Genomic DNA, 15,103 nt, shown 5'->3' with positions numbered 1-15,103 from the left:
CGATTACATGGCGAGCTGTAGGTACATGCAGCTAGATTTTGGCAAGATATTTCATTTGATGACAGTTCAATCTCGGAAGCCACTATAGCAAAGAAGTACAAATATTTTTCCTGAAAACCTTCAAAGCATAAGATATTTTGTTCTTTTGCTAATTATTACTAATTATCGTGCACTTTGAATAAATTATGATCTATCATAATTTAAAACTTTTTCATGAATTTTCTCTCCACCCCATAAAATTTTTTAAAGGAAAATGCTTACATTTTCAAAATTTATAAGCATTTTTTTTTTTTTTTTTTTTTTTTTGGTGTGCTTAAAAAAAAAGAACACTTTGTTTTTGATGAGTCAAAAAAAAAGCATATCTTGATGGTCTTTTATTGTAGTGTAATTTTTAGCAGTTAAAAATTAGTTCTGTATTTTTTGGATAAAAATTTAGGTTTAGAAATACATTCACAAGTGTAAAAGGGAGAAAGAACTGTATAAAGTTAATTTCAAAAAGTTCCTGGTGTTATTTTTTAAAAAGAATTTTTATCAATGTGTTTTCATGCAAAATGAAACTAAATAAAGAATTGCATGCTGTGAGTTTTCTAGATCTTTTACTTTTAAATTAACATATTGCCACAAAGACATTTAAAGCTTTGATGGCAAGATAAATTCAGACTTTACAAGGAAAGGTAAACATAAAAAGTATTTCACTGTAATTATTTTTTCCTTTTGAATTTTTTGGTAATAGTCTGCATGTTTATAGAAAGTCTGACTCTTGCACTACAGATTAGTTTTGCTCAATAAGTTGTCCAGAGGAAGTATGAATTAAAGCAATTTTTTATGTAAGTATCAGCTACAATTAAAAAGCAATTATCTGTAGCCTGTTTTCTGAGGTTAAATGGAAAATTCTGATCAATATTTGCAAATAAATAGATTGTCAACTGTTTTTGTCTTACAAAGTTTAATTTGGATGACTAAGATCTTGATTCTGTTAAATAAATCTAAAATATTATTCACAGGTAGTATGCCCAGAAAGCAGATATCTGTGATCAAGATATAGTAAAACTAATGTTGCAATAGAATAAATGTCTTATCGGTGGCGTAACTAGAGGGGGGTGGTCCGCCTCAGATCGTGCATTTTTAGGAGTGCTATTTTTTGCATAAATATTGTTTTATAGGGTTTAACCCATTAGGCACTGGTGTTGTGTTGATGCAATGGTCAAAACAAATGCATATGTAAATATAACTAACTAGGATATTTTATACCAGCAGATGATTTTGAGTAGGGAATATTATGAAGATTATTTCTGTAAAAAAATATTTACCTTCAACAATCATTTTGTTTTTAATAATTAATCTCATACTTAAAGCAAAATTTTCGATCAGGTATTTTTGCTGAAAGTATTCAACGAAAGAATGCTGTCTTTATGAGTGATCTATTTTTAGTCAAGGTCATCGTTTATCAGAACATTACATCAATCAGATGTTTATATTTGTGTTGGGAAGGAAGAGAAAACAGGTGTTGCACTGACGCAACGTCAGCAGGAAACGGGTAATCTCCTTTTATACTTATTCCTTTCGATGTTTTGGTTCATGTTCTGGCTGCTTTAAAAATGCTTAGAACGAGGTATCTTACATTAGAAGAAACCCTTCAAAGATTTTTTGATGAAGGAACAGATGATGATAATAATGAACAGAATGAAACTGATACTGTTTTTGTTCCCCCAGAAATTGTAGAAGCTAGTGATGAAGAAGAAGGGAATGGCAATGTTTTAAATAATGATAATGATATTTTACCAAATGATACTGCTGGTTGTAAATAAAGTTGTAAGCTGAAATTCACAAAGAAGTAAGTTTCAGCCTTCTAAAAGCAGTGGTAGTCATACTAAAAAGTTTAAAAAGGAGAAAATTGAAAACTTGAAGTGGATAAAAAAAAAGAACCCTCAGTTATGTCTCAGGAAGAACATAGAAAAAGAGATAGAAGGTAAACTATAAAAGACAAAATACTAGGTAAAACTAGTGGAGAGATTTTAGATTTTCTTTTTGGTTTAGACATTTGCTCTCTTTTCATTGAACAGAAAAAATATATACGTTCAACAAAAAAATGAAAATCTTAAAATTTTGGGATAGAAGTCCTCTGACAAAAAAGAATGAAGGAATGAAGTTACTACCAAGGTTAGTGCTCTATTGAATGTTTTCTCAGTAACCATAAAGAACAGTTATTTGGCCAAGAACAGCTTCGAAAATAACAGGAAAGTGGGCAAAATTTTAAAATATTCTTTTCTAGATGTGGATGTGTATACGAAAATGATCTGTGCATTGTTATGGCTAAGAAGTTTTCGTTAGGTAGAAGATGTTACAGAAAGTTACAGTTACAAGTTACAGTTTAAAGGGAGCATCTGTAGCAGTTTAAAAACTTAATATCATCATGAAACTTTGCCCCAAAAGTGCCTTTGTGTCTAAGAGTGTTAGCAAAGGGTGAGAAAAGAACATATTTCCTTCCATTTATGCAAAACTATGGCTCTGATTATGAATTTAATCATGATGATGTGGAATTTTTCCCCTCCAGTATTTACTCAACAGAACATGGAAGAAGAGTGCTTAGAAGGTAATTTGCATGAAACTGTGTTGTTGATATTAGCTAATCAAAAGGAATTAAAAGGGTAATGAAAAATCTCCATTGCCATTAATTGGCTATTATGCAAAACACTTATATTTTTCAAATGTGAAAAGTTATTCAATAACATTCAAAGCTAACAAGAACGCCTGGATAACAAATGAAATCTTCAGTGCCTGATTGGAAAGATTTGACAGTACTCTAAAAAATGTGACTATAAATTTTTTGTCTCCGAATTGTATATCCCAGCTACAACTTTATGAAGATAATATTTAACATTAAATTTACTCATTATTATATTTGTTTTGTAGTATATTATTAATCTTGTCACCTTTTTATGCTTTCTTTGTACAATTTTTATACAAGTCAAAATATTTATTTGTGTAGCTAGATAAAAAATTCAGAGTTTTTGCTCTAGATTTGGCATGATAACTTTTCATCAAAATGGGGGGGGGGATGTATTGCAGAAGTAGTTCTATGACTTGTATCTGTCTATTCTTAAACTTCAAGGATGCCCAAATTCTACTAGAAGTGTCCATAATTTTTTTTTTAAATAGTGGCAGCAGACATCACTTGATCTTCACATTCATTCTAGAATAGGCTTTCTCAACCGGATGGGAATTCCCCTCAGGGAGGTCATACAGTAAGCCTTTTATTTAGCTGTTAAGCATTTAGTTTTAGTGTATGAATATAAAAAACTACTTTCATTCAAATTCTGGTATTTGTCAACATTGTCTACACTTTTTTTTGTGCTTAATTTGTAAAACAAATTAAAAAAAAATTGATCTGAATATAGAAAAATGTATGTATTTATTTTTCATGTTTTGGAAAGCATTGGGGGAGGAATGATCTTCTAGCAATGGTGAAAGGGCATGAGGCAAAAAAGGTTAACAATGCCTTTTTCTACAGCAAGGCATTTTAAAACATGGGCAATATAAATATTTTTTTAAAAATAGCATTATTTCGGCAAAAAAATATGATATATACACTCTTTTGCATAAAAATCGAAGCACCATGAAGGAAGTAGTTGTTTTTGAGGAAATTGAATATATGTATAGCTCATAAACATATAATAAAATGATTAAAAAATCAAGGTCATAGTACTTGTTCACGGCTCACAATCACCGAGTGTTCAAACTAATAGTTGGTCGAACCGCCTCTGGCAACAATGCATGTTTGAATTCATTGAGGCAAGAATTGGTAGAGGCTCCTAATGTCATCCTGCGACACATTCTGCCAGGCATTCATCAGTTGTCGCTCTAGATTTACGATAATTTGTCGTACCCAAATCTGGCAGCCTACCATGCCATTGGTAAAAGATCTGGTTACCTTGCTGGCCAAGGAAGAGCATCAACCGCATGGAGGCATTCCAGAGATATGCGAGTGATGTGTGGTCTTCCATTATCTTGTTGGAAAATGGCCCCAGGTTGGTGTGCCATGAAGGGTAATGCAACCGGCCGCAGGATGGTATCACCATATCGTTAAAGACGTATGGAAGATGACTAAAGATGACTTGCTGTCATAAGAAATAGTGCCCCACACCATCACATTAGGGGTTATGACTGTATGACATTGTAAAACAAAGGCTGATTGGGACCGCTGGCTCTGACCTCTCCAGACAGGAACATGGTGGTCATCTGCTTCAAGAGCAAAGCGGGATTCATCGCTGAACAGTATACGATGCCAGTCTGATGGCAGCCATGATGATCGGCTGCGACAGCACTCCAGATGACTCCACAGATGTTGTGGGGTCAAAGGCAAATGTCTTAAACGTCCTCTGTGAGTGTAACCTCATTTCAGACAAGTGTTGTGAGATGGTGGATGGTACCACGGGAGGTATAGACATGGCTGTAGTGTATTGAATAGTCGACTATGATACCGGGCAGTTCGGGCCTGGCGAACGATCATCCTATCTTGCCTCGCCTTTGTGCTCCTTTGCCTTCCAGAACCTTCATTTTGTTGACAGTTTCCTTTTAGCAACCTTTGCTGCCAACATCTTTGCTCAGCAATGTCTCTACGCTGCAGGTGGCCGCCTATTGCTCGGTACGACCACATAATCCTACAATGCGACCACGTTCGAAGACGTTTAGTTGTCTGTAAGGTCTTCGATATCGTCATAATGGCATCTTTAGTTGCTTCTTTACGGAATTACAATGGCAGCAACAACAAAAAAAAAAAAAAAAAAGATAAATTTTCCACCTTTGTTACTGGTTTTATACTTTGCAAATTGTGTACTAGAAATGTGCGCTATGATCGCAATTCCTGTTCATTTGTCTTGAAATTTTGATCATTTGCATGTTTGATCAAGATATTTTTGCATATCAAATTTCGTCACGATCGCAAAACTCCTTCTTGGTGCTTTGATTTTTTTTTTTTTTTTTTTTTTTGAAAAGAGTGTATATTTTAAACTGGAAATCTGTAATCTGCATTCAGTCTTGAATGCAAACAACAAAATATCAAATTTCATAAAATTCAGCATAGCAAATCTAATTGCAGTTTTCTTGAATATGTGTATAAAAATAAAACATTTCAGCTAAAATATGCTCCAATGTATTTGGGTTGAAGAGGCAAATTTATTTTATAGCTGGTTATTTAGCCTCTCCTGCATCTGTATCAGCACTCTTTTTTATAATAAACACAGATTGTGAATCTCGGCAGATTTTTTTGCTTCAAATAAGATCTTTCTGGTGTTAAAAGTAGAAAACATGATAAAGAAGAGGACCTTCACTTTAGTCTAAAGAATAGAAAAAATTTCTTGTAATTAATCCAGAGTTTCAGTTCTGATGTTTTTAATCCATATGCGTGTGATATTTTGGCAGTCGGGCACATCAATGAAGCTTGGCATCAAAATCCGGACATGGCTGAGTGGCTGACAGCAGAAATGATGACACCGAAAGATTTCATTTTGTAAATCTCCATAGCTTTATTCACTTTAACTGGCAGATCATTATTCTTTCAGATTCTTCAAAAACTACATATCCAATAATGATGTAAATTAAAATAAGGTTAAGCTTTCGACGTCATAACTATTCTAGCAAAGGAAAGAAGAAGCGACAGAGCAGCGCAAGGTTTTATTGCAGCGATGGCAGGGAGCAGTCTCATGAAAAATGGCACAAACTTTTCATTTAAAGCAGCAGTTACATAACATGCCAGAATGTTCTCCAAAGTACTGGTCTAGGGGGAAGATTCCGAAATTGCGGAAAGTTAATTAAAGGTTGCCTTTTCATGTAGAACAAAGCCAAGATATTTTTTATATTTTACATGCATATATATGAAATGCAATGACAGAATTTGCTAGAAATAAAATTTAGGGAAATCATTGCTGTTGGAGTTTTGGAAACAGTGTATTTATTTATTTATTTGTTGTTATTTTATTAAAATTACTTCGAAAGTCATTTTGTTGGTGGATATATCATTGTTTTGCATAAAATTCTTTGATGCATTTTTACTTCCATAAAAGATTTCCTTCTCTACACTGTGTTAATTGATATTAATTTCTTTATCGATAGTTATATTAAAAAATTAATGAATCAAGATTTTCTTCATTTAACAGTTTTAAGATATGAATATGCTTTAGTTAGTTATTTATGTGCAAATAATGCAGGTTTAATGCAAAGTAAGGAAGGGAAATATGTAAACAAAACAAAAGAAAATATGTCCTAACATTTATAAAATAAAAAGAAAATCTTTCCTTGGTCCGGAGGTGTGCTAATTATTGGAATTCTTTTGTATTTTGTGATTTAGTAACTATAAGAATTTGAAAGGAATCTGGCAATAGTTAACAGCCAAAGATAGTAAAGAAAGATTTAAGATATTTGAGTTCATCAATAAATGGCATTTGCAAAAATTATAAAGACTTCTAAGCATATTTTAATTTTATTTTTGTCACTTTACCTTTTTTGGTTGTAATTCTTCAAGCATTAGTACATAATGTAGTGTGAGAATAATGAAAATCTGCTTGGATGTTACTGTCTGCAACCATCAGCTGATATACTGACTTGAAAATTTTTTTGTAAGTAGTAGATTTATTTAAAGTTCATAGGCCATCAACTATCTTGAATTTGAGTTGCTTTCATAGAAATGTTCAGAAAGGTGTACAAAATACCATTTTAGCAATAAAATATTATAAAGATATGTTTTTAAATATATTGGATTCAAGGTATGTTTTAAATTGTTAAAAAATAAATAAAATGTATAGTCGTAATAAGAGTTTGAAAAAAATGTGTTGCAATTAGAAGTTAGAAAAATTACTCAGAGATTTTAAGATTTAAGTGATTGAATGGCAGTCATGAAAATCATAAAGGATTATGAATGTACTTTGATTTTATTTCTTAATCTTTAATGATGCTATAATTCCCAGTTGAAGCCAATAACACACACAATTATTAATAAAATGTTCACATATAAGGTGTATATGAATCTCTACACTTGAAAATCTGGTAAAAGTATATTTAAGTGTGCCCCTTGGGGAAAATTGGCGATAGGCAAGGCACAATTTCAAGATGGCCACTACACAAATCCAAAATAACAAGCAAAGAATTGCACAAACTCGTCCATGTATACATTAATCTATTTTCACTTAAAAAACATCAGAGAACTGCACAAACTTGACATTGTGCACTCTCTTGACTTTGTCCATGTACACATCGATCTGTTTTCACTTTTAAAAAAATCACGAGAATGATGGCATCATATAATATTCAACGAAAGTTACTCATCACCAAAATTGAACAAAAATTTGTAGCCAATCGAAGCTCAATAAACTGCATTTTAAATCATGCAGTGAAATAACCTAAAAAAGGAAATACATATTATCGCATATACGCACTACAAAAAGGAAATATCAACTTGTCATATTTAGAAATTTCTGTCTCTTCAGTCTATGCCGCACAAAATTCCTTAACAGCATCCAAAAACTTTAAAATTATCTGAAATAGAATATGCATACTGCCATCACCACATAAATTCGCAAAAATAAGAGTAAAAATGTATCCTGCATAGTGCTGGACTGTTGGTGGCATTTCTTGCATGAACCTTTCTTGCGACAAACCCATTCAAAGCCATCTGAATGATCTTTACGTTCAACCATATGCATTTCCTTCGTACAAACAGGACACGTATAATGACTAATAAGCACACTAACTAGTCAATGCTTTTTTTCCCTTATTTTCCAAATCATACAGAAACTTCACATTAATCTCATCACATACAGCCTTTTTCAGTGTACAAAATAAGCAGCGAATTCACCACAATCGTGCAACCAGTCTTATCATAATAGGGTTTTCATAACATTCAACTACATAGGTTACCATAAATGAAGCAACAATTTGGCAATAAATGAAACAACTTGCCGATAATCCAAGGGGCGCCCTAAAATATAGACTAGCCAAAAACATTTTTGCCTTGAATTTTTTCAACCATTGCCACAAAGTACACAAGTTTTACTTACATAATGTAATCAGAACCTATTTCCTAAAATTAGAAGTACGAGATCTCAACGGAAGGGTGAACAGAAATAAAATAATATATAAGTAATAATTAAAATTAAGATTAAATTAATGATAAATAAATAGTTTTACTTAAGCTGCAATTAAAATTTCATTCAAAAACTGAGAAATATTTCAAATTTAAGCCCTAAATGTGCAATTTTATTTTATTTTATAAATCGTATTTCATTTCTTTACTTGTAATAAAGTTATTGTATACAAATATGCAAATCGTCTTATGAAAGTGCTTTACTGTTTATAGCAAGCAAAGGAAAAGCAAACAAGTCTAATGATCAAAAACAAAGTAAACCTAATAATTACTGGACTGTAGAGGAACAGAGACGTTTAGAAGAACTGCTGTTGCAATTTCCCCCTGAAGAAATTGAAACACGTAGGTGGGAAAAAATTGCCAACTGTCTGGAAAATCGAACTCCTGTTCAGGTAATCAGGCATAAAACTAATTTTTATATCGATGAAAGTTAAATATGAAGTTCCATATCCTTATGTAAGAATACCGAGTCCATTAATACTATGATACCATTTTCTATCATACATTAAAAGGTAAACATTTTGCATGCATACTATTAAAATTATGTACAGAAAACATATTATGAATTAGTATGTCTGTAAACATTGAGAAACCTAAGTTTTTTTTTTTTTTTTTTTTTTTTTTTAATTTTAGTTTTTAAAACTGCAGTGTAATTTAATGTGGAAACAAATGTTTTCTATTCAGTTTAAAACACCATGACAATTTTTTTATTTTGTGAGCAAGAGAAGCGTGTGTATAATTCACTTGAACTGCAAAATAATTTTGAAACATTATTTTATCTATAAATGTAAGTTTTTAAAGTTCTTGAAATGATTTCTCAAAATATTATAAAAATTGTCCTAAATTTGGAGTTCTAATTTTTTTAAAGAAATAATAGTAAAAATTCACAGTTCTTGAAAATAATTTTCACAGTCCTTGTCTTGAAAGTCTTGCAAAAATTGTTGTGTCAACATAAACCCAAATTACTTCCTCTATATAGTTATGAAATTCTGTTGTAATTAGTTATTTACTCCTTATAAAGCAAATCACGTTTTCTTATTGTAAAGCAATTTAAAATGAATTGTAGATATTAATGAACATAGAAAAGTAACAAAATACAGTACAATGACAAAATAAACTTTAATGAAAAATGGGCAGTTCCTGTACGAGTGAATCAGCATAACTTCTTGCTGATGGCTACGAGATGCTTGAATACATTGAAACATCGAGGAAGTAGAAACCTCTGTTCCCTGCACAAGGTATCTGGCTTTTAGGCTTGTGCAAACCTATAAAAGTCTCTATTTATGATTTATGGCCACAAAATTCTTCAAACTGCATAATTGAAATAAAATAAAATTGAAATTGAAATAATAAATATGCAAAAATTCAAATTAAAACAAATAACTTATAATACTAAAGTTGGGTCTTAAAAATTTAATGAATGAAAATTTTATATTATGACAAAATAATAAATATATATATCGGGTTTCCAGTTCTGTTGCAAAAAGTCAGTTACAGAATATTGCCAAATCATGTATGCAGCTTTTGGTACTAATATTGTTATCATATGACACTGTGAAGATTTGGTATCAAAAGTTCTAAAACAAGGACTATGACATTCAAGAAGCAGAGTGGTATAATAAATATAACAGTGGATGAACAATTATTTCCCATGAAGATCAGATGCCAGTTTATTCAGTATATGCCTAAAAAGCCGGAGAAATTTGGCATTAAATTACGGCTTGCTACTGATGTGCAGTCCAAATGTTTACTGAATGGATTTCCCTATTTGGGAAAAAATGAAACAAGACCAAATGGAGAAACAGTAGGTGAACATGCAGCTTTTTGCTTGATGGAACCAGTAAAATTAGTTAAAGAAATGAGGAATTCAGGGATAAGCTGTATTGCCACAATAAATCGTTCAAAAAGAGAAGTACTTTAGTTTTTTACGAATACGAGGAGTGAGCTCTGTTTCAGTAAGATTGCTAAGCATGGAAATACAACGCTCATGTCTTATCAAGGGGGAGGCAGAACAAGAACGTCCTGCTCCTGAGTACCATGCACCCAACACTGAAAATCGCCTCTGATGAAAAAATACACCAAATGTTGTAAATTTTTACAATTTAACCAAATATGGTGTTGATGGTTCGGACTTGATGGCCATAGAATACTCAGTGAATACTGTAAAAAATATGTGTAATCTGTATGCAAAACCATGTAATGTAAGTATTACTATGTGTAATTTTTAATATACAGTCAAAAGTCTTTAATCTGGACTCGTTGGGACTTCGGCGATTCAGGATTATCGGTTTTTCTGGATTATAGATCATCAATTTAAATCTGGTAAGATGGCATGCAGAAATTATAAAATTAAAAATATAAAACCATAATTTATGAAATAAAGAGCAATTATGATCTAAAGGGTATCAAAATTTAAAAAAAAAAAAAAAAAAAAAAAGCTTAATATTTATTTGTTTACTTTATTAAACATTTCTTTCAATATAAGTTGTTAAATTTGCTTCGTTTTATGTGATAATACATTCTCTTTAATTCTATAAACAGACATAATTTCTTGTTCAGTTACAAAGTTCCGCTGTTCAAGTCCTATAATTGCTGTGTCAAGAATACCGACTAATTTGTCAATCGAAATTTTTTCGTTTTCAATAACCTCTGTGTCACTTTCTTCACTATCGGAAGCAAATTATAATGACGAGGAATTTGATTTAAATCATATCAAAGACGGAGTACATCGAGATGAAATACTACATTTAGTAAGGAATTATAAGTTGAATAAAATAAAACATCTGCCCTGAAGATAAGGATATTGCTGACAGATCAACTTCCAGTTCATTGCGTGCCACCATGTTCTCCCCTCCCCCCTTGCAGAGCAGCGTGAAATTGATAAACAGATTTTGGAATGGTTAGAAAAACAAAGGATATGCTTTTACCCATTTTTTGCAGCAATTCCACATTTTGTTTGATGGACATCGAAACATGCTTTCGCTTTGTAGATAGATCCTTTGGCAGCTCCAGAATCAGAAATTCTATTCGACATAATCAAAAATTCAAGCTTACTTTTATTAAATTGCTCTAACACTCTGCAAAAAATAATAAGCTGGATCCAGTTCGAATATTAAGGAACAATGCAATCTGCAACATTAACTGAAATAGATAATTAGATAATTTTAGCCTAGCTTATACTGTCCGTTATACATCAAACGCGCATGTGCACACACATATACGCATGCATAAAGGTATTACGCGCATACGTAAAAGCCTATGCGCATGCGTGAACGCATTATGTGTTGACACATGCGCAGAAAGTTTGTAGCTTTGAGGTCCGGATTAATGACTTTTGACTGTATTTATTTCTTATTGAAAATTTTTATGAGGCAATTTATTAAATCATAAGAAGATTCAAAATATCTGGACTGAAGTTTTTCCCCTCTTTGTTATATTAAATTATCCTTCGATTAATATATTTACTCACTTTGTTTTATTTTGCTCTTTGTTGCATTAAATTATCTTTTGGTTGCATGTATTTACTTATTAAACAAGCAAAATGTAGTGTTGTGAACATTACATAATATTAGCAAAAAGCGAGTTTTTTCTTCTATTCGGAACAAGCGATCAAAATGACAGCTGATCGTAGTTATAGGTACGCGGAAAATGCTGTAATGCTGGTGTTAAACAGTTTATGTAAGTATCAATAGTTATATACTTTTAGGAAGTTCCATACATAATACTTAGCATAATGCATAATTATGCTAATGGAGGACAAAATAATACGAACATCTGGGAAATAATGGAAAATCTTTATTAATAGGGGGTTGGACCACCCTTTGACTGAAGTACAGATTGAATGCGATGTGGGATAAGATGCACAAAGGTCATGGACAATGTTTAAAGGAATATTAAGCCATTCCTTCTGCAGATCGGTCTCTAATTCTGAAAGTCCGGATGGAGGTGGAAATCGGGAACGAAGTTTGGACTCCAAATATGCCCATAAATGTTCAATAACATTTAAGTCTGGAGACTAAGAGGGACAAGCGAGATGTTCAGTTGCATCATCATGCTCTCCGAACCATTCTTAAATACACCTAGCAGTGTGGATAGGGGCGTTGTAGTCTTGTAAAAGCTATCACTCCCCAGGGAAATGCAGTCTGGACAAAAGGATGGACATGATCCCCTAGAATGCTTAGATAGTAATAGGATGTGATCCTCCCATGCAGAATAATAAGTGGCCCTAGACTGCGCCAAGATATTGCACCCCATACCATAATGGCACCACCCCCATTCTTCATAGCTGGCAAGAAGGCAGTCAGGATGAAACGCTTCTTAGGGAGTTTTCCCGACATAAATGCATCCTGTCGTCTGAAATAGGCTGAATGATGATTCATCTGACCATATTACCTGTTGCCACTGCTGTGGGGGCCAGCCTTTGTGATCTCTGCATCATTGGCGTCGCTTGAAAGCATTAGTTGCTGTCACCAAGGGTTTACGAATTGCCACTCTGCCATAAATGTTCGCAGCAGGAAGTCCCCTTTTAACAGTTTTTGTTGAAATGGGGTCCTGGAGATGACTGTTCATTTCGGATGTTATCTGTGTTATCTCAGATAATGACTGCTTGTGCTTTTGGGCTACTATGCGCTTCAAGACCCGTCTATCCCTATCAGCCAGCTTTGACTTTTGGCCACTGTTGTGCTTTGAAGACGTCGTCTTACCATCTTTCGTGTATGCTGTCATAATGGCTGATACCCTACTCCTTGCACACCCACAAGGTTTGCTGTTTCCGTAACCGATGCTCCACTTAAACGTGCTCCAACTATCATTCCTCTTTGGAACTCGGACAGGTCTAACATTTCAATTTCTCACAGACAGTTTGATTGAAGCATGCAATGCAGGTGACTGCTGTTGAGAGACTGATACCTTCCTCTTCACAGCTCACTAGGTGGCAGACTTCTGATACTTTTTCACAGGTGTTCGCATTATTTTGTCCTCCATCTTTTTGTGATCTGTGAATATACTTTTTAGTAGAATTATAATAATTTAAACCACCGACAGTATCAAAGTTCAAAAGGTTTACTTACAGATGGTTGTGCTTGTGTTAAATCTAATTTCTTTTGTTTATTTTTCTTATTAAAGTGGCATACTTTCCAATGATTACAATAATTTCTAATATCTTGTATTATTCCTGCCCAATAATATTGAGGAGATAACAGACTTAGCATTCAGGATACACCAGTGTGACCAAATTCAGTATGAGCTTTTTCGAGTAATTTAGTGGAAAGAGATATGTTACAATTTTATACAATCCTTGTTTCTGTGCGATAGCCCTAGAGTGCTTTGCCATTAATTAAATACACACCAATACACACCTTGTTTCTGTATATCTATCATATTATTAATTTTCTTATACTTAGGGTTACAAACATTATCCAAATTCTGTTATCTTTAATTTCTTCTAATGACAATAAATTAGTTTGTGAACATAAATGTTGATAAATAGGTTTCCTGGTTAATATATCAGCTTCAACATTAGTAGAACCTTTTTTATATTTCATGTCAAAATCAAACATAGATAACATTAAAGACCATCAAAATAATCTACCTGTAGGATGCTTCATAGTCTTAAGCCAAACTAGCAGCATGATCAGTATGTACAGTAAAATGATTTCCATACAACTAGTAATAAAATTTATCTATAGCAACTACAATGGCTAAACCTTCTAGTTCAGTAATTGCATGATTTTTCACAAAAAATCTTAATTTTCAAGAACCGAAAACTGTAGGGTGTAAATTATCACCTGGATGCTTCTTGTTTTAAAATTACACTAACAGCTTTCTGAGATGCATCTACAAATACCTGAGAGGGATATTTTCGATTAAATATTGTAAAATGGGTCTGGAAATTAAAGCAAGTTTTAAATTTGAAAGGCTGTCTGACATTCAGTTGTCCATTTATATGGAGTATCATTTTATGTAAATTTGTTAGAGTTGCTCTAATCATTGCATAATTTGAAATAAATTTGTAAATCTTTATGCCTTTTTTTATTTTATGCTGACTATTTATGATAATCATTTTCCATCATTTCACAATAAACAACCTTCATTTTTATATGTTTTGGTTAATAAGAAGTTTATTGTAATTAACCACAATTATAAGACTGTGCTAATAAAGATGGTATATTTTTAATGGGTTGTAATTTTTAATAACTTCAGTATTCACGTTGCTGAGTTGATATTTTGCTGCTTGAACTTCATATCCTAGAAAATTAATTTTTTTCTTTAGCAAAGTGACACTTTAAATGTTTGAATTTTTTATTTTCTTTTTCACATGCATCAAATATTATTTTAAGTCTGTTTGAAGAAAATATTGTCTCCAAAAATGGTTTATCTAATAATAAAATTATGTTGAATTTTGCTACGTTTGTCTGCAAGTCCATCATTTCCATTTTCACAGCTCTTTCAGTGTATGTGAGCAGTTTGGAAATTAAGAAGTCATCTGTGCCATCGGAATGGTTACATACACACACACATATATATGTGTGTGTGTGTGTAACGATTATCTATTGAGCTATTTATTAAAATCTTTCTTGCATAAAAAATTCTTGCTTTTCTGTATCCAGAATAAGAGAGATTTTAATTGATTTCAATGTTACCTCATCCTGATGAAATGGTATTGAAGTTGATTGAATTCCTCTTATTTCAAATTCTTTTTCATTCATTAATTTTTTGAATTTGGGTTTTACTTGTTTGAAGTATTTTAGTTTCAACCTTTATCAAATTCTTTTATACATTAATAGCATTTTTTTAAAATTTATTACTTATGAATTTCAGTTTTTGATCTTACAAAAATAATTGGTTCTAAATTTCTTACTTTATATATATATATATATATATATATATATATATATTGTAATAAAAGGAAAAGCTTATTTATAAGTAAATGAATAGTCTGGAAGTAGAGTATAGAAAGCTTTCTTA

General features: G+C 32.1%; 1 protein-coding gene across 1 annotated transcript in view; it reads left to right on the top strand.

Moving 5' to 3' along the window:
- Atac1 (Ada2a-containing complex component 1) overlaps positions 1-15,103 on the top strand; it is an 89,767-nt gene that overhangs the window by 33,093 nt on the left and 41,571 nt on the right. The window contains exon 3 of the mRNA XM_035361066.2: positions 8,351-8,529. Coding sequence (XP_035216957.1) covers positions 8,351-8,529 — 179 coding nt within the window. The remainder of the gene's footprint in view (positions 1-8,350; positions 8,530-15,103) is intronic.

The sequence above is a fragment of the Stegodyphus dumicola genome, chromosome 1 (assembly GCF_044657685.1).
Source record: "Stegodyphus dumicola isolate Sdum_Otavi_A_Nest chromosome 1, ASM4465768v1".
In the NCBI taxonomy this organism is placed as follows: domain Eukaryota; kingdom Metazoa; phylum Arthropoda; class Arachnida; order Araneae; family Eresidae; genus Stegodyphus; species Stegodyphus dumicola.
Note: the sequence above shows the minus strand (reverse complement) of the source record. Positions and strands in the feature narration are given on the sequence as shown.